The 20,447-nt window shown below is 46.0% G+C and overlaps 1 protein-coding gene across 4 annotated transcripts in view; it reads right to left on the bottom strand.

The window, feature by feature from the left end:
* Positions 1-20,447, bottom strand: part of MYRIP (myosin VIIA and Rab interacting protein) — a 219,958-nt gene that overhangs the window by 65,194 nt on the left and 134,317 nt on the right. For 3 of the 4 annotated variants that reach the window (XM_032648309.1, XM_032648311.1, XM_032648310.1), the window contains exons 4-9: positions 17,808-17,944; positions 12,295-12,375; positions 9,111-9,208; positions 8,802-8,882; positions 7,621-7,764; positions 859-1,006 (exon numbers count right to left, since the gene is read on the bottom strand). In XM_032648309.1, coding sequence (XP_032504200.1) covers positions 859-1,006; positions 7,621-7,764; positions 8,802-8,882; positions 9,111-9,208; positions 12,295-12,375; positions 17,808-17,944 — 689 coding nt within the window. The remainder of the gene's footprint in view (positions 1-858; positions 1,007-7,620; positions 7,765-8,801; positions 8,883-9,110; positions 9,209-12,294; positions 12,376-17,807; positions 17,945-20,447) is intronic. The other variant, XM_032648312.1, reaches the window with a different exon arrangement.

Raw genomic sequence — 20,447 nt, 5'->3', positions numbered from 1 at the left:
CCCAGCCGCTCCGTGGCATGTGGGATCTTCCCGGACCGGGGCACGAACCCGTGTCCCCTGCATCGGCAGGTGGACTCTCAACCACTGCGCCACCAGGGAAGCCCCAGAGATGCATGGATTTTTGAGCCAAGTATGAAATCATTTTTCTGTGTGTGATGTTGTTGAACTAATTTTTTTGTTTCTATACAACTGATAAATTACACATGGGTGCCTTAGTTTAGAGAAATTTATGCACAAAATCATGTTTTGAAAAACAAGATCCTTTGCAAATTTTTCTGGAATGCTCATAATTCAGCAGGAACGGTTTTGTGAAATGGAATGTCTTTTACAAGTGCTTATAATACCCCCTAAATTTGTTAGTTTCTAAGTCTGAACTTTGAAATGCTCTTTCTTCGTTGTTATTTGTTTACTTTTATGGTGTGGAGACACTTATTACCATGAGTAGTTGAAAAGCCCTGCAAATGTTTGAGGACCACATTAGCTGCGGTATCTTGGATACTGCAGTGAATGCCTGCTAGGTTGGATTGGTGTTCCTGGCCTACATATAATAAGACACCTTCTCCTAGTCCACATAGAACACGTAGCTGAAGGGGGGCTGTGTAGCCAAGTGATCTGAACACACTTGCCCACTGTCTCACGGGTCTCAGAAGGAAAACTGCCCATGTGAGAAACATGTCCACATTATATATTGTGTGCTGTGTGAGAGACCTCATGACTTGGTGGCCCAGCTGTCCCAAACGGGCACACCCCACTCAGACTGATGGTAGGAAGGGCTGAGCAACCACACGACAGCCGAGAAGCCTCCCAACAGCATTTTTGAAACCCATAGACCAAGCACATGCTGCTTAGAACAGTTACTTGTCTCATCCAGTCTGTCCACGCTCTTCCAGCTGGGCAATGCCTCCTCCTCCCTCGGCTGCTGGTCCCTCGGCTGCCTCGATGCAGCCTCCAGCGAAGAGGTCCTCAGGGCATCTTCTCTGCTGAGTGGGAACGCAGACTGTGACCGCTGTGGAAAGAAAAGAGGGGAAGGGATGACCTTGTAAGGCACAGTCCCCAGGAAGAGTGCCTTCAGATCTGCAGGCGTCCCACTGCATGGAGAAGACACAGCTGATGGTAATGTCTTTTCTCGTGTTGAGGTTTAGAAGTTGCACATCAGGGCATCATGGCATATAATGGCACAAATGGTTCCTGTTTATTCCATTGCAAGCATGCAGGCCTGCCAGAAAGCATCAGAGATGTGGTAGAATCTGACAGAGCAGGTTCTCACATGGCTCCTATTTCCCCAGCCATTCTTTCGGCCAAGATTTCTTAGGGCCAACTGTGTGTGATGAAAATGAGAGCATCTTCCCTTCAAAGACCTCCAAACCTGAGCATTTCAGCGGTGTAAGTAGAAAGTTATCACACAATCTAAGTGCTGCAATAGACAGGTGAACCAAGGATGATCAGTCCACAAGCCCAGAGCCTTTGCAACACATTCCCATTTAGTTAAAAAAAGGAAAATAAACTCTAACCTAAGGGCAAGTGGTAGAAAAGGGATTTCAAATGACTGACAAGAAACATGTTTGAGCTGTATATGTTACAAATGTTATACTGAGAATCTGAAGCTCAAATGTTCTGTGTAGGGAATTTCATCAAACAGAAAGAGACCAATTTTTTCCATTGTCATTTAATGAAAGAATTCCTTTCTATTGGTGATTTACTTTGATCTTTTTATATGGGTGAAACAGTAACAAAAGCGTATCTGAGATAGGAAGCAAAGTATCCATCTCTGACTCAGGCCCCAGGCAGTTTGGCGCCACCGGCTGGCCAACCTCAACAACAACAGCCCTGCAGCCTTCTCTCCCGGGAGGAACTGGCTCATCTTGGTAACTTTCTTCCTCTCCCGCCACTGGTCCTGAGAGTAGGAGACAAGAGGGGAGCATGTTTGGAGAGCTGTGGGCAGGGCCCTCGGGTGGCTGAGGCTGGACTCAGGACTCAGCTGTATCTGGGCTCCAGGACCACCTCTGCCACAACACCTTGGCTGAGTGACTCAATTTGTTGAGAAGCAGAAACCTAATCTTGCTCTGCACACAGTAATTGCATAATAAGTGTGAGCTTTAAAAAGGTGTTTGAGAATAACAAAGGAGAATAGCAAACACTGGATCCAGGATATATCGGTGAGAAAATTGAGCATCATGACCAGGGTTTTGGGAGAGGACAATGCACTCTGTAGCCTCGCCCCGAAGGATGGTTAACCAGTCTGAGAAAAGACTCAGAGAGGGCTGAGGATCGAGCCCCAGCATCACCATCATTGCAGGCTAGGCCAGGGCCCAGCAGCCTGCAGACATAGGGCATCTGGCACACTTTGTTGGAGAGGGTGGTACAGCCAGTTCTGGTCCAGAAAGAGTCATTGGAAACCTCTTCTATTTCCCCTCACAAGACCTTGAGGCCGATCCAGGAGGAAGACGGGTTTGCATAACAAATACGGAACGTTTTAAGCTGTGTACCAAGGGTCACAAACTGCTTCCCACCCCTTTGATTACAGAAGAGAGTATGACGGGTCTCCAGACCTGCCGTTCGATGCAGCGGTCACAGGTTAATGCAGCCCAGGAGTGGAGGAGCTCTCCCCCTCTTATCGATTAGGTGAGATTCAGTGTGCCTTCAGTTCAAACAGGCCACGGTCTGTGGAAAAGCCCCTTCCTCAAGCTGGGCTGAGGGTCTTGGCTGCTTCTATTCTTGCTGTGTTATATGACACTCTATTGCAACATCTGTTTTTTTGCCTGGTGCAAGCAACTGAGGGAGGTTAATGGACTGCTAATGGTGACATCCTCAGCCCCTGGCACAGTAACTGGTACGGAACTGGAAGTCAATGAATGTTTACTGTGGAGTGAATGTGATTTGGGGCGGGCTACAGGATAGGTTTTCAGAAGCCTGATTATGATAATGATGATGATCTTACTAACTTCTTGGGTGAGACTGGGGATCAAGAAAAACAAAGAAGAAGCCCACTGTCATCCTCACTTATGTCACGGAGGGCAAGGTCTTGGAGGAGAGAAAAGCTAACACACATGTCAAGTGGCTCTCAGTTGGGTACCAGTTCCATCATTCTGAGGGCACAGCAAGCACTGACCCTGTCTCTAGCGCCCTGAACAGCTCTGATACTTCACAACAACCAAGGTTTTCTTGGGGTTGGGTATTCAGGGAGCCATCTATAATTTTGTGAAATCCTTCACAGATGATGAGCAGCTATCACAGAGGCAGAGATTAAGGGTGACAGTCTGTTGGCAAGTGAAGTTATTAAAAATGAAGAAAAAAAATCCTTCCATGGCAAACCCCCATATATTCAGGGGAACGTACCCTTGACATGGCTCCCACCTTGGACTGTCAAGAAGACCCCCCTTCTGTGTGATCGCACAGCTCTTCCTGTCTCTCCTACAGTCCTATTCCAACATATCGACTCCTCCACAGACTGTGAGCTCCTTGAAGACAGGGATGATCTTTTGGATGTGACCCTCGGTCCCATGTTTGTGACTGAATTTGTAGGATGTAAGACACAGGTGTGGCCCTAAGGAGCTGATGGCCTATTGCCAGGTGCAGTATTACTGCAGCCTCACCTGAGCTGTTTTCTGTACCTTGGTCTTTATTTTTCTACCTTCAAACTTCTCACTGTAAATCACTGAATACATGTTTGAAAGAGAGGAAATGATAATATTTCATTTTGCAGTGGCTCAAACAATATTTTATTTCTGTATGTGTGTGTCTGTAGGAGGTGGCTGGGCTCCATTTCTATAGGACAAAAATGCTCCCTCACCTACGAAAGCCAAGTCCTTCTGTGGTCCCAACAGGGAAGATGGGATCTATGTTTTTCATGAGTTGAGGATGCCAGGCTTTTGTAATCTATTTCAGGCAAGCCATTGTTTCACACTAGGAAAAACAGCTATACCCTGACAATCACAATGAGCTGACTCCAGCACGTCTCAGGACACTGCTGGCCTGCTGTCTCCAGCCAGGGTGGAAAAGCCCCAGACCCTAGACCCAGTTTTGCCACAAACTCATTGCAGTAAACGTATTGCCCAGAAGATGGCGCAACCACGACACTTTTACTTGCCAGTTGGTTCAACCTCTGTGGCTCTCGGGAAGTGATGGGATTACTTGATTAATTTATTTGCCTTGTTTCCCTGGCTGGGCCCTCTGTGCCCACCCTTTCGTTCCCACCCACAGCTTTTGTTTTTCTTCCTCTTACCCACCCTAGGGTCCATGGAAGAAACAGGGCTGGTGATGTCAGGTCGGGAGGGCCTGAGTTACAGTGTCTGCATGTCTGTGCTGGGGGGCTGGGCATGGAGGGTGGAGTCCATGGGTTCAGGAATGTTAGCATGCCAGCAAACCCTTGCAAAGATGGACTGCGAAGTTCAAACAGGCCCCGCCTCTTAACTCTTTGGGCATGAATGGGTAATGTGTTGGGTAGAGGGTCCATGCCAGCTCCTCTTGCTATGTGGGATCTTGGGAGGATCTGTTCTAAGCTTCAGTTTCCTCACAGAAAGGAATCAGTGCCATGTCTAGCACACAGAATGCACTCAGTAAATATCAGTCAAAATAATAGCATTTATTAAGCTCTGCCGCTGAGCCAGGGCAAGACCTCCATCCCCTCACTCAGTCCTATTGGGTGCACATGAGTGAGTTGCGGCAGCCTGGAATAACTTGCCCAAGCACGAGGTTGGTGCAGGGCAGATGCAGGGCTTGACCTTGGGTCTGTCTGGCTCCAAGGTGATGCTCTTCCATGCCCTCTTGCTGCTGTGCCTGACACCCTTTGCTGAAAACCTGGGCACAAGGCACTCCTGGCTAACATGCTCCAACCCAGCAGGACCTGCCATCCAAACCAGCTGGTTCTGAAGCTTTAGGCAAAACTTGCAGTGTGATCATCAGTTACCTTTTTTAAAGCTTCCTCTGCAGCCGCTGGTCCCCCGTGTGGGCAGCAGCGTCCTGTTCTCCCTGTATTTCTTGGAATGGTATATTGTTGCTATGACTGCAATGATTATCATCATTGCCACCAGGGCAGGCTCCCTGGGGCACTGATCATGGCTTCAAAATAAGTCTTTGCTCTCAAGGAGCCCACATCATAAAACAGGGAGAGAATGTTTTTAGTATCAAGGGTTTATGGGCAAAGGGATCGATAACAGTGTTCATATGAATAACAACTGAGACATAGCTTTGCTTTGTATTTTTAGGGTCGGGCGTAGTCATTAAATTCAATCCAATAATTATAACAATAATGAAAAATACTTTAGGTCTGTACTATAGTCATTTAAAGGAGTGAGCAAATGTGAGGGAGGAAAATGACAAAAGCACAAAGGGAAAAGGCTGAGGAAAATAGGGACGGATAGAGAAGAGACAGAGTCAGACAGAGATGCACCTTAGTCCCCGGGCATAGCATATGCCCAGCCTCTGCTGTCATCATTATTATCAATAGGATCACCGTATTAATACAGAGATGACTTTTTATATACACGCACCCAAAGAGATAGGCACTAAATGAATTATAACCCCTGCACTGGTGCCTTTCAGGATATTGCATCTTAAGGCTTTGAAAGCTAGATTGCACTGACCCCCCTACTGGCAGAGAACCACACAATAAAGGAGGAAATTAAAAAGTGGACAATCACACTGAACTTTCTTTCAAGAGAGTAGATGAGAAATCCTGTCAGCATGGGGATGGATTAAGTTTGGGTTTTGCAGTTAAGCCCAAGGAGGGAGGCCTGCAGCGTTATAGGGTTCTGCACAGTTACCCCTGGAGGCAGGGTATTCGTGTCCTTGGAGAACTGAGGATAAAAGAGGAAGCACTGCCAGGAGACCACTGGTTTAGGGCCATCCAGGGTTTGTAGGTCAGGGTGCCCTCCTGAAGATATCACGAAGAGGCCATCCTTAAGCCTGCAGTCTGCCGGCATCCCCTGCCAGCTTTGGGTCAATGTACTGATGCCCAGCTCCGCCCCAGACCCTGTGAGTCAGCGCCCCTGGAGTGGGGCTCAGGCAGATGAGGAAGGTGAGCGTCTGAGGCGAGAACATCTCGTGGAAAGGTGGGAGAGCCACCTTCCTCGAAGTCCCCAAGAACCGAGGCTTGGCCTGCTGGTTCACGTCCAGGCTCTGGCCAGCCTCCAGAAGCATTGCTTTTATGCCCTCTGCTTCTCGCTCCGTCTTTATCTAGCTCCCTAGACCAGAGCTGTGTAAGAAAACTTTTCAGGGAGGCTGGAAATGTTCTGTATCTGCACTGCCCAATAAAGTAGCCACCAGTCCCAGGGGCTGTTGAGGACTTGAAATGTGGCCAGTGTGACTGAAGAACTGGATTTTAAATTTAACTTTAATTAAATTGTCACTTGTGTCTTGTGGTCACCATATGGGACAGTGCAGACTAGAACCTCTGGGATGAAAGGGACCTTAGGGATCAAGTCCATTGATCTCACGTTTTAGAGGAGGAAGCTAGATCAAAAGCTTTGGAACAGGAAAAAGGTACTCAACTCCCGACCCCACTGATTACTAGCTGTGGGAGCTTAGGCAAGTTATGCTAAAACTATATTTTCTTTACCTATAAAATGGGCCCAATAATACCTGTCCCCACCTTTTGGTGGAGAGTAAAAGAAATAATATGCGATGGGGTGCTTTTCCCATGGCTTCCTTTCCAGTTTTTTTTTTTAATTGAAGTATAGTTGATTTACAATATTGTATTATTTTCAGTTGTACAGCAAAGTGAGTCACTTACATATATGTAGTTTTTCAGATTGTTTCTATTATAGGTTATTATAAGATATTGAATATAGTTCCCTGTGCTTCACTTAGTATGATCATCTCTAGGTCCATCCACATTGCTGCAGATGGCATTATTTCATTCTTTTTTATTGTGCCTTTCCAGTTTTAAATTACACCTGTGTGTTGCCCTGTCCCTTGCCCTGTGCTATGACTGTGGGCACCTGCAGCTGATAGAACACCAGCCCTGCTGGCCAGTCCTGCTCTTTCTGGCTGAATTTCCACACCGAGGGCCCAGCCTCTATCCCATTCTCCACACAGCCTTGCCGGGGCTGCTTAAACACATACCAAACAATTTTACGGGCTTGGTGACTCTACCGCAGACGTGGCAGGCCCAGACCCTTGGGGCACAGGAAGGACACTGTGCTTTGTGGTTGGGGATGACGAACAAAAAGGTCTACTCACACCCCAACTTCCTGCCCACGTCCAGATGTGACCTCAGAAGGCAGTGGCAATTCTCTCGTTGTCATTTCTCAGTTTCAGTAAAGCAAGTGTTCAAGTTGTAAGAACACACCTGGCCTTCAGAAAGCCATTTTTTTTCCATGGGACTCAGTACAACTCTTTTCAGGATTAATTTTAAAAAGCCTATTGACATCGTTATTTCTCCTAGATTGGTCTCTGTGTAAAAACCCACCTCCATGTGTGTAAGAGCACAGGCCTCCTGGCCCCCACGCAGTGCTCTCTGCATCTCTCCCTGCCCTTTAGGAACCTCAGGCTGTCTGGTGGGCACATGTGCTAACTATAGATATTAAGTGTGGTGTCCCCATTTCTGTGGGGATAATGGCTCTGACCTGCACACATGCAGGGCACCTGTAGGGGGTGGGCCGGCATGGTGTGAGGACTCACCCAGAAGGTGGTGGAGGCGTGGTGGCCTCCCGGGGAGGCTGTGGTCCCCTCGTCGGCTGCCTTCGCACTGCAGCTCTGGGGCTGTGGCCACTCTGGCTCCTCTTCCACGTGCTGCTCACTTTTGCTCTTCTGTTTTCTTATGATCTGGGGAGGAGGCGGGTGACAAAGGGGACACATTATTGGAGAGGGTTCCAGTGGTATGTGGGGTAACTGGGACCATCTCTGGGAAATTCTTAGCCATGTTAGAGCTTAGTTTCAGGGTCTTCGCTGGCAATCCAGTGGTTAAGACTTTGCCTTCCGGTGCAGGGGGTGCAGGTTCAATCACTGGTTGGGGAGCTAAGATCCCACATGCCTCACGGCCAAAAAACCAAAACATAAAACAGAAGAAATATTGTAACAAATTCAAAAAAGACTTTAAAAAAAATGGTCCACATCAAAAAAAATATTAAAAAAAAAGTTTCGTTTCAACAGAATACCATCTGATTTCAGGTCTTATGATAAAACAGCACAACTAAAGCCTTGAACATTCTACATCACTTCACAGTTTACAAGTAGTCCTTTTACAATGCTGACAACTTCTATTTATTAAGTGCCTACTGTGTGCCAGTCTCTGTGCTTGGCACCATATATGCTTTACCTCATTTAATTCTCAAAATAATTCTAAGAGCTACATACTATAACTCTCCCCATTTTACAGATGATGAATGAGGCTCAGAGGTTATCAGTTAAGGACACACAGCTCATAAATAGAAGAAGTGGATCACAAACCCAGAGTCTCTGACCGTACATCCTGACTTTAGGAAGTGTATGAAAGCCCTAAGGAGGGGGCAGATACCAAGCATCACGAAGGAAGGCTTCAGCTTGTTTGCACCGCTTGCTAGGTTTGGCATGGCCACTTGGATTTAATGAGTCCATTTGTACGAAGGTCTCTGGGCTGGGTTCCTGGCTCCTCACCCACCAGCTCAAATCCCTAAAGGCAACCACGTTCACACAGCTTAGTTTTTGCAGTGCAATTCAACCCCTCTGCATTAGCCCCAGAGTACAATGGAGAAAGTGAGAAGAACAGAAGAAATGGTGCCCAAGACAACAAAGACGCCTATGGTGGCTCTTCTGCTCACCAAAGGCCCTGGTCTAGGCCAGGGTGGTAAATTGCTGTCATCTGGATGCTAGGGCCCACCTACCTTCTGCAGGATGGTTGTGGCCAGTTCCTCAGTCAGCTCCTCCCTGTGGTCCCGCAGGTAACTGGCCTCATTCTGCTTGTCCTGCAGAGAGAGGAAGAGAATGTCATGAGCTGTGGGTGTGTTTGGGAGGCTTGGCAATCGCTTTCTCAGGAGTCCTGACCACAAATGCAGGGGGAGGATAGGCTCTAGTCAAGGATGTCTACCATGATGATGGTTTCCCCACAACCTGCACTTTCTCTCTTGGCAGCCAGGACTCCACCCACACCTCCTCCCAGACAGACGTTGTGATGGGGGCCGGGGTGGGCATACCAGGCTATCCCCATAGGCTTCTGCTTTGGAGATCGCTTCTTCGATGGCCTCTTCAGCCACCCGTAGGGCGACAGACAATGTGTCCATCATGCTATGTCCTAGACAGGAAACAGAACGTAGACCGCTTTCTGAAAGGCAAGGACAAGCTCCAAAACATACAAAGTGGCTTAAAGATGACTGGACAAAAGGACTTAATATAAGGAAATAACGGTTCTTCATCCACTTTCTCAGATAAAGATTATGTTTTATTTTGTGCACGTAATGTGTCATTATAATGATAGGGAGGAAAATTGTGAAATCTTCTGAGGGCTGTGCTCATGGTTTAATGCAAACACAAAATCCATGGAAGAATTTTTTAGACTCTAAACCCATACTATCGATAACATTGGCCGATCTTGCTGAGCTCAACCACGTGCTGGGCTGCAGACTGAGTGTCTCATACGTGATCACAGTGGATCCTTCTAGCAACTCATTGAGTAGGCACCATTTTATAGATGAGAGAACTGAAGCACAGAGAGGTCAAATAACTCACCCAACGTTGCGCAGTGAGACAGAGAGCTGAGATTTGAATTCAGGGCTCTCTGTCTCCAAATCCTGTGACTTTAACCACAAAAGTGAGATAAACACAAGCCAACATGATTTTTAAAAATAATGCTATCATATATTTAGTGAACATATTTTTTGCATATGGTGACAAACGGAAGTTTTCCCAAGTCAAAGGACTTCTGCAGGTGACAAAATTCTTTTTGCAGTCAAATACTTGGAAGAGTTTTGCTTCCTGGAGGTACTAGATTTTTTGCTTCCTACTTGAAAGTGAGAATCTCTGTCATTCCTCTCAGTTCATCCCAGAAGCCTGACTCACATCAGGCACAAGAACAGAGGTCTGCAGGGGCTGCTTGCCTATGTCTCCTTTTCCCCGATTTCAACCTCCTGTTTTCATTTATAATCTCCTAGTCATGCATTATTTAACACATGCATATCTCCTGAAAGCTGCCTCAGATTCTTTGTAGAATGTGAGACAAGGTGTAAATATATCAATTAATTAATTAATCCGTTAATTAAAATACTTAATTCAAGCTTCTTAGGCTCCTAAAGACACACATGTGGACAGAAAGTGGCATTTGGCAAACATAACAAAATCTCCCAAACCAACCCAATTAAAGTCAAAACCATCGAGCCAGGCAGCTGACAAGGACATCACAGGCTGGCTGTGACAGTCCTAACAGAGACACACAGGGGCAACCCAGCTCAGGGCTTGGCACCCCTCAGGTGGCTGAGTGAACACATAATTTCCCCAGTGTTTCTATAAGAAGAGTCTATAAAATTTAAGTTGTCACCACATTCAGTGCTCCCTGGAGACAGACACTGTATCTCCCATCTCTCTTCTTCAAGATACCAATCAATGTATTCTTCATAGAAGTGGCGCCCCACAAATTCTTGTTGATTCAAAGTGCACCAAGACCTCCCCAGCACTAGGGTCTCTGAGGGTCCCAGTGATGCCTCGACAGACGCGAGCTGAGCCCATGCTCTCGTGTGCTTTCCGAGCTATTGGGTGATCAGGTGCATAGCTAACTGCTAAGAGGCATGCTGGAGATCCTATGATGGGGATAGTCACCAGCTTCCACAGAGCCCTGGAGAGGAAGAGCCTAGAGCCATCAAAAAGGGTGGAGGCCATGTCTGTGGTTTTGGCATGAGGTAGAGTGGAACACTAAGATGTCTGGGCTGAAAGTGAAGGCTTGAGAGGGCGTTTCAGAGATAAAAACTGGTGGGGTGTGGTGGGAGGATAAGAAAGCAGAGGCAGAGTGACCGAAGTTCAGAGGACCAGTCAGGTGGGGGGGGACTGTTAGTTTTATGTGTCAACTTGGTGAAGCTATAGCACCCAGCTGTTTAATCAAACACTAAGCCAGGTGTTGCTATGAAGGTGTTTCGTAGGTGTGGTCCACATTATGGTTACAATAGTTGACTTTAAGTAAAGGAGATTACCCTTGAAACTGTGAGTAGGTCTCATCCAATGAGTTGAAAGGCCTTAAGAGCAAAAACAGAGGTTTCCCAGAGAAGAAATTCTGCCTCAAGACTTAAGCATCATCTCCTACTAGAGTTTCTAGTCAGCTGACCTAGTCTGTGGGCTTGCCAGGCCCTGCAGTTGTGTGAGCTGAGTCCTTGAAACGAACCTCTTTTTGTGTGTGTGTGTGTTATCTGTACATACCCTATTGGTTCTGTTACTCTGGAGAACCCTGGCTGATATAGACGGTTACTGAAATTAATATTAATACAGGAGAGTTGAGGGCAGGGAGGTGCTCAGGCCATAGACCTTGGAACAGAAAGGAAAGGATGGGATTGCAAATAGAACCCATAGGAACTTGGGTGACTGGGTGGAAGCGGGGAGGGGGATTGAGGAAAAGGTAAGCCTTGCTGGTGGACTTAAGTGGCTGAGGAGCTTGACTGGGATATGCTGAAGTTAAGATCCCTGGAGGGGCTGCAGGTCTTGGTGACCAAGCCTCAGAACACTGAGTCTAGAACTCTGGGCTGAAGTAAGGGCTAGGCATTCAGACAGAGGTGCACCAAAGCCACATGACTTCTCCCAGGGAGAAGTCTCAGGCAGCAAGGATGATAGAGGATGAGACCTTCATGAGAAGGTGCCCAAGGAGAAAACAGAGAGAGTGCAGAAGCACTGTGGGGGGCCACAGGACAAGGGGGACTAGGAGACACCTGTTCCCAACACCCAGTACTTTGGAGAAGGAGCCGGAGTGTTGGAGGAGGTTTTATTTGGAATTGGAAGAAGTTTGTTTTGCTTTTAACCTTTGCTCTAAGGGGATGACTGTACTGGCATAAAAAAGTAAAAGTTGATCAGTAAATGGTACATTATTTATCAGAATATTTTAATATTAATTGCACAAGTGAGTATGTTGATTGTCATATTCCAACTCCAGAAAAACACACACTAGTTGATTGTAAGTATCTAGTGGTTGGTACGGAATGTACTTCTCTAGGCTACTCCTTAGATATATTCACCTATTTTGATGATGGATTCACAAAAATGGCAATAAAAGGAGACCCAGGGAGACTCTCACACACAATAACAGAGTTGCAGCAGTGGTTCCAATGCCATGGGGGACCCTGACAGTCTGAAGGTGTTTTTAATGCTCTAACCTCCCATTAGGTGTAAACCCTTAAGCAAACTTACCTTCTGACTGCCTATAAAATGTTGAGTCACTGCCTGAAATACTTCCTTCATTCTCCAGGTTTGCGTCAAAAAAGCTTCCTCCTGAGAGAGAGGGAGAGAGAGAGAGAGGAGGAGACAGAGAGATATAAGATTATCCAAGGTCTTCAGTGAGCCCAGTGCACTGTGTCACTGAGTTGGCAGACCACCATTACCCAGTTTGATTGTTAGCCTTGCAAATGGGTTTAGGGAATCACTGGGTTCTACGGTAATGCTACAGATTTTGACCAGTCACATTTTTCTTTCTCATACTAATTCCTTGTGTAGCAATGCTTCCACCCCCAACTTTCTTCCAGAGCCTTCCTTGGAGGCAATATAGAATCAATCATGGAATAATAGATTGAAGTCAGAGATATGAGCTCATTTCCTGGACCTGCAAATGACTAGTGGTGTGACCTTGATCAAGTTACTTAACCTCTCGGACACTTGGCTTCCGTACTAGAAAAACTGTGATAATGGTAGAACTCTGCTCATGATGGGTGATGAGACACTGCATGCCTGGTCTTTAGCTGCTGTCCATGGCATCAGTCTAAACAGTGGCCTTTAGCCAGTGAGTAAACTGTCATTAGCAGTTAGTGGAAACAAGCCCAGAGCAAGACAAGGTAAGCCATGGCATTTGATCTTTTAAGGCCCACTGCCTCTTCTCTGGTCTTCTCTCAGTTGAACACATACCCTATCTTGGTTCCAGGCTGGGAAGAGCAGTTGGCTAAACCTTTTTTAAGTTGGGGATTTACCATTTGTGTTCACGTATTAATTCATCAAAAGAGATCTTTGAAGGTGTGGAGGTGTGGATGATGTCTCTTTCCTTTTTAAATTACTGTATTGTATCACCAGTACCCAAGATAGCACTGAGACAGCAGGGGGCTCAAAAAAATTCTTGAATTGGATGCTGGTGGAAAACACTGATAGAACCAAGAAAATAAATGTGGGTCTACAGCTCTTAGCTCAAAATGGGGAAACGCTATTGATGTCAAGTCAAACTAAGCAGTAGACCTTTGATACACATAATACAGCCCGTGCTTCCTTGGATGGGCTGCATGGGGCTCCAGTGTGGGAACTCTTAGGGTAACTGCTGTAGGCATCTACAGCGGGGTCAGCAGGCTGCTACCTTTATGAAATAGGTCATTAGTGTGCGGCCTGCCACGGGGACTCAGTCTGACCATATACTATTCTCTGTGCTTGTGTTTTTTGACCAGCCTTTCAGAAGACCCATAGTCACTTATTCCAGCTCTGTGACCATAATGAAGTGACTTTACCTTCTTGGGTCTCCATTTCCTCACTTATAAAATAAGGCTTTAGGATAAGTCATTGCCTCAGTTCCCAGGCTGTACATCTAAGTGCAAATATTTCACTTTGGCCTGGCTGCATCTGGCAGCCATTCATTCATCCAGCAAATATTTCATGGGCATCTAGTAGATGCCTGGCCCTGGGCTGAGCGTTAGGGTGTACTGGTGAGCAAGGCCAGAAATCCTCGCTGCCCTGACAACCTTGATAGTCTAGTGGGTGAGAATTCATTAACCAAAAATTTATATAAATAAATATAAAACTATAGATATGTTGAGTGCTGTGACTGGGTGGTTCATAGAATAGGGCAAGTGTTCAGCAAGGAAGACTGACCTAGACTGTAAGTAACCAGCCAAAAGAGTGTGGGGGTGGGAGGGAGTCCAGGGCAGAGAAAACAGCTTGCACAGGCACAGGCAGTGGGGACAGCAGGGTGCATATGAAGAGCTAAAACAGAGGCCAGGTGGCTGGGCTGCGAGAGGAGAGGGAACCTGGGGTGAGGTGGGCTGGCAGCAGACCGCACAGGTCACGGTGGCCACATGAGTATTCTGATCTTTGTCCCACCATGAAGCCACTTGAAGACAGTAAAGGCTCCACAGGGGTGATCTGGTTAGGTGTGTGTTTCTAAACACACGTAAAGGTGCACGCCGGCTGCTGTGTGGAGGACAGCTTGGAAGAGGGAGAGGGTGGGTGTCTAGAGAGGAAGCTGAGAGTGTGGCCCACCCTCTGGAGTGTCCCTGTGATGGGAAAGAGCATGGCAGGGCAGAAGTGGTGGAAACTGCAGTCCAGGAAGGGCTTAGGAAATGGGAGAGACTGGGCATGTTTACAAGTCAATAGGAAGGAACTGCTTAAGAGAGAGGCTGAAAGGCAAGACAGAAGGGCTGCGTGAACTTGAGACCTTCATGGAAGGTGACAGGGATCAGGTGCGGAGGTGTACACGGTCTGCCCTGCGAAGGAGGCGGTGAGGCTGTCTCCTGAGACAGCGGGGATGGTGGTGGGGAGCTTGATGGGGGAGAAGATCTGAAAACATCCTTGGGAGAACTGCGCTGACCAGGACAGGCTCTGGATTTCCATGATTATAAATCTTCTAGTACAACAACTCTCCCTGTGTCCCTTTAAATTCATAGGTGGGAGCTTCTGTGTCATTTAGGATGATGGGATTTTTCCAAGGGCAGAAAGCAACTGAACTGTTTCCGAAAGCACTGACACAGCAGCCAGACATCAAGTCAGAGCTTCCATGAGCTGCAGGAACCTCCAATTTCAGGCGACTCAGTGCTTTTAAAAGACCATGTTGTTAGTCAAATCCCACATGAAAGATGTCATAGACCTTTCCAAGAATCGTGTCAAAAATAGATATATCACGTTAATAAATAAAAGCAAGATTTATTTTCCCCATTTTATTTATCCAATACTAAATAAATGTATGTATTATTTACCAAATTGTCTAGGGATTAAGTATATTAATAAGGGCTACTTTCATCTTTTCATGTAGTGCTTCTTTTTGGAATAACTGTTTACAATGTCACACTGAATCTATCAGATAAACCACATGAGCGTTGGACATTATACATTTTTTTATAAATCTATTTACTTATTTCTCTGACTTCACTGCAACATTGGCTCTGAGATGGCAGGGTCTTACCCATCTTGTTACTCCCAGGTCTTAAACCAGGCATTCAATAAATGTTTACTGAAGGAATGAGTAAGTCTTAGATTTATCTTACAAAACGAATGGTTCTCCAGTTCTGCCTAATCTGGTCACCTGATATGGGCTGCAGGAGGAGTAAGTGAGCTTGGGACTGATGGCTGTGCAATGGGTACATGTGATGGGTAACCCATAAGATTCTGTGAACTCAATGAATTTTCAATGGAGTGTTTTTTTATGGCAAACTACACTGGTCCATGCAATGGAGATGTTTCGTAGATAAAAGGAGTTTTATACTGAGAGTCCTGGAGCAGAGCACAGGTCTTGCACCCTGTAGATTATGTTCTGACAATCAAAATTCTGAAACTAAGTACCCTCAGATGGAGTTGAAGATGGAACCATCTTATTCAGAACTCTGCCATACGAATTATAGTGAAGTTCTAGCTGAGGTTCTCAGTCTTGGCTGTGTCTTAAAATAACCCAGAGAGCTTTAAAAAATATCCGTTCCGGGGCCACCTCCAGAAATTCGGAAGTAATTGACGGGGTGGAAGATGATTCTGGCACTTTTCAAAGCTCGTGAGGTGACTCTAACGTGTAGTCGGGCTTGAGGATGGCAGATGACAACCATACCAAGGTGCTGGGTTGTAGGTAGAAGCTAATGCTGATGTCTCCACGGTCATCTGACATAATCAGGACACTACTTACACACGGGAGATTTCTCCGTGCTTGAGGTGTAACTCAATTTTCTAGGTGGTATGTAGAATCGCTCTCACTGTTTTATGATCACGACTTTACAGATTTGAGTACCATCTCATAAATTGTCTCCTGCTTGCTTGTCTTCTTGTTGCTCAAAAGGAAATCTTAGTTTAAAATGAGATACAAATCATGTTAAAGCAACTGATTCTAGTACTTCTATGAAGTGTCTTGGTACCCACAAAGTGCTTTTAAGACTGAATTGTGTAATACTGAGGACCTAAGAGTTGCCAGCCACTGGGCCACACTTTGGGAACACAGAGATGAAGAAGCTATTGCTTCTGCCTGGTCCAGCAGGAGAGGAGCTTTGTAAACCATCACCTGGATGCAATGTGATAAGTGCTGTGATTGAGGCCCAGATGAGAGATGTGGTGAATCACAGAGGGCCTGGGACCTAAATCTGCTTCAATAGTGTCAGCGTTATTCCCAGCAAATGATACGCCTTTGAAAATGACACTTGAACATTTCAAAGCCTTTTGCCAGCCCACTTGTAATTCATGTTCCCTTGCTCCACCTGTGGGACCCGAGGGAGAAACAGAAAGACCAGAGTTGTGCTGTTTATAGGATTCTCCAAATGAATTTGCTTCTCCCCTCACTTTGCATGAAGCAGTAGAGAACATCTATGAGATGTGAATGTGGTGACATGTAAAGCGGTACCTGAAGCAGACGCAAGGATGAACAAGAAAGAAAGTATGGGATGCAAATGGATGAGACAATTCTATTCTGGAACCTTCTTGAGGTATCTCCTTGGGTTGAAAAGCTACTGTTAACATGATTACTTTTAAGCTTTATTTCTTTTTTGTCTTTGTTCCTAGAGAAACATTTTTAGAAAAATCAGCAAAGAGCAGTTAAAAATAATATGTGGAGACCTTCAGCCCTGCTCTCTTAGCTACAGGCTTCCTGAGTGGTTCGAAAGACAGAGATTCTAACGACTAACACAAAAGACCCTAATGAGTCTCCGTGTTTAATGCTTCCATCCTATTTCCCCCTTGTCTCAGTGGCTGGCATATTTTTAGATTAGACACAACCAAAGACTTTATTGAGAATACAACAATGTAAAATAATGATGGTGGAAAAGCCTCCATATGAGATTTTCTTTCTTCCTTCTTTCTCAGGGATAAAAAGCATTTACCTGTGTCAGCAAAGTGATGAAAAAATCTTCCTCTACACAGAAAAAAATAGCCTTTTCTGGGAGGACATGCTGTTCATATTCTGACAACCATTTCTCTCCACTGGCTGGTCCAATAGGAATAAAGAATATAATTTCTCATTCTAATTACATTGGTTGTCTTAACAGCATAGGTAGAATTCATCCTTTAAACTTCCTGGGAGGAAGCTGAGACTTTTCTAACTCTCCCATTACGTTAAACTCTGGGCCTGGTATGTATAGAATTTTGGAGTAGGAAGGAAGAGGAGTGGGGGGCATATCCTCTGAGTGCAGACCTAGTCTACACAACCAAGCAAAGATGAATTTCCAGTGTTTTAATCATTAGGGAAAGATGGTCAAGAATCTTTCATTTCTAGGGATTTGGAATTAAAATGTCCACAATATGCAGAAACACTTTGGTCCTCCCAGCTGCTAACATATCCAGCCCAGTGGAGGTGTGGGAATCAAAGGACTTAAAACTTAGAGTCTTTGGTACATGTCCTTCTATTTCTGCTCCTTACTAGAACCAGATTATTTAAGCCACTTTCTCTGTCCCAGGTGAGTGTGCCGCAGTGTACAGGGCCTCCAAGCCAGGCCTTCTTCTTCCCGCCAACCCCCCAAAGACTCCCAGATGGCAGGCAGTCAGCGTACCTAGGATGTCAAAGCACCCTCCGCTCTCCAGCCGGTGTTTCCTGTACAGGTTCTTCAAGACCTTGGCGCTGCCAAAGCGTTTGAAGCGGCTCTTCACATTATTGTAGAACCATTCCAGAGACTGGGTCCTCAGAACCCTGAGGACAACACAGAATTAGAAAACAGAAAATTAGCATTAAAGGACAGAATTATGAAATGGTGGATTGCAAAAGTTGCCACAATACTTCGCAGCTCCTTCCATCAAGAGGTGGTCTCTACTCCTCAGACCTGGGCTGGCCTTATGACTTGCTCTATCACAGAGACTGGTGGAAGTGATGGTGTGTGAGTCCAGAGCCTGGCAGCTTCCTCTCTTGCTATTCGTGGAAGCCCTGCAACCATCGCCATGTGAACAAGCCCAAGATAGCCTTTGGGATGACAAGAGACACTTGGCCCAATCCCCCCTCTTGCCCCAGCCAATAGCCAGCCAATCCCTAGACAGGTGAGTGAGGCCATCGACTGCCGGTGACTGAAGACGCATGAGTGACCCTAGGTAAGACCAGCAGAAGAACCATGCACCTGCGTCCATCCAAAGAGCAAGCTGATAAATGCTCGCCACTTGAAGCCACTAGCTGACACATCTGTTTAATAGCAGGCTTTATATTGACACTCTTACTGCATTAACACCATTTCTAATTCAGCTTGGGAGGATAAAAAGCACAGGTGAGACCCTGGGCTCTATGGCAGAACTCTGCAGCCTCTTTCTTATTCAGCCTGAAGCACTGTGGGAAGGTGGTTTCCTGGTCAGTGCTATAATGCTCGGTACAATCACTGACACAATGCTTCTTTTTTCTGCCTGACCAGAACATGTCTCTAAACCCCTCCCATTCATTATGCTAAGTGAAATAAGTCAGAGAGAGAAAGGACAAATACTGTATGATATTACTTATAAGTGGAATCTAAAAAATACAACAAACTAGTGATAAAATGAAAAAGAAGCAGGACACATAGAAGAAGACTGTCCTTGGAAATCATAACCTCCAGGCTTATGATTTATTTGAGAGCTTTAAAAGCACAAAAGGACTGTGACTCTAGAATAGAAATATTCTGCAGGCTGCCTCTCCTGCACACCACCCTGCTCTCTGAGCAGCTGACCTCCGCGAAGTTGCTGCTGCAGGGCTCTGCGTTGCAGGTGGACAGGTCCACAAGGGTAGGGGTGGACGATAGTGGGTATTGTGCCTTCATTCTTCTTTGCCTTTGGGACACTCCCCCTCCTTCCAACTGAGTCTATGTTTTTTCTGGAAAGGCTGGCCCTCCTCCTGGCAGCCTGGGGTAGTCACATGACTCAGACCTGCAAATCAAGGTCTGAGGTGGGACTTTACTTTTGTTGGACAGAGATGCTCCCTTTCTGCTGGGCTGGCTGGTGGCAGAATGAAAGCCTGGGCTGCGGGGCCACCTTTGCCATTACTTGGGGGGTTATTTGTGGTCTTCTGAACAAAAGCAGATCTGACAGCGGGAAGGAAAAGGATCCTGTTGATGTACTTTGAACACCTGGATCTACCCAAGCCTGAGGTCAACCCTTGGACTCTTCCATTACATGAGCCAATAAAATCCTCTCTTTTGTTTAAGGCTTCTTGGGTTGGGTTTCTATTATTTGCAATCAAGAATCCTAATGCTTCAAGTACATCATAGGATGAGCTCTCCGTTAAGTCCCTGGTTATATCAAAACTCTATGACATTTAGAAACACATTGATGACCTCAAAAATAGAATGCCTTGACTTGCTCAAGTCAGAGAGAGGAATCAGGGCACTGACTGGGCTGCTGGAAGGTGGGAGGACAGCACTGAATCCTTGGAGAATGACCTGCACAACTACAGCCTGATTTGGAGACTAGAAAGCTTTCCCGTAAGAAGTGATGTATTTTGACTTAGAATTAATGTGGAGAGCTTTTCTGGAAGCCCCAGGGAAGACTCAGTCATGATTACCTTCATTTGATATTACTGCTTTTATTTCACTTATTTTAAAATTCATGGCTCAGAGGAAACTCACAGGAAACATGCAGTTCTTGGGGCAGAGGTGTGGGGAGAGGGCCGTGAGGATGCCAGCACCCAGGATGGACTAAGCGCTGCAGGGTCCCTGGCCCACCCTCACATCTCCAGCTTCCCCCTGAATGGACGCAACTGCAGGCAAGGGTAGATGAGAAGGAAGGAGCCCTGTGTCAGCATCTTGCTGGAACAGAAGGCAGAGTGGAATATGCGTCTGTGCATGAATTCCTTCATCTGTTCATTCATTCATTCATTCTTTTATTCCTCATTATTTATTGAGTGCCCTACATGGCAGGCACGGTGCTAGGTATACGGGGAGTGACAAAACAGATGAAGCTCATACCCAACAGTGCTGTCGGACTAATCTCAACGAGTGCCAGATGCGTCATGAGATGGAACCAAAAGTCAAGCCAAAGGCATCTCCAGAATGGCTGGACAGTCTGTGTCCCACAGGCATTGGGTTCTGGATCATTCCCACAGATGTGTGAAAAACAGAGCCCACCCTGATTTATGGCTCAGGCATTTTTTTTCTAGACTTTTAAAAAAACTGAAGTATAGTTGATTTACAACATGGTGTTAGTTTCAGGTGTACAGCAAAGAGATTCAGATATATATATAT

Source organism: Phocoena sinus, chromosome 11 (genome assembly GCF_008692025.1).
Source record: "Phocoena sinus isolate mPhoSin1 chromosome 11, mPhoSin1.pri, whole genome shotgun sequence".
Lineage (NCBI taxonomy): Eukaryota > Metazoa > Chordata > Mammalia > Artiodactyla > Phocoenidae > Phocoena > Phocoena sinus.
This window is presented reverse-complemented; position numbering and strand designations above follow the sequence as displayed.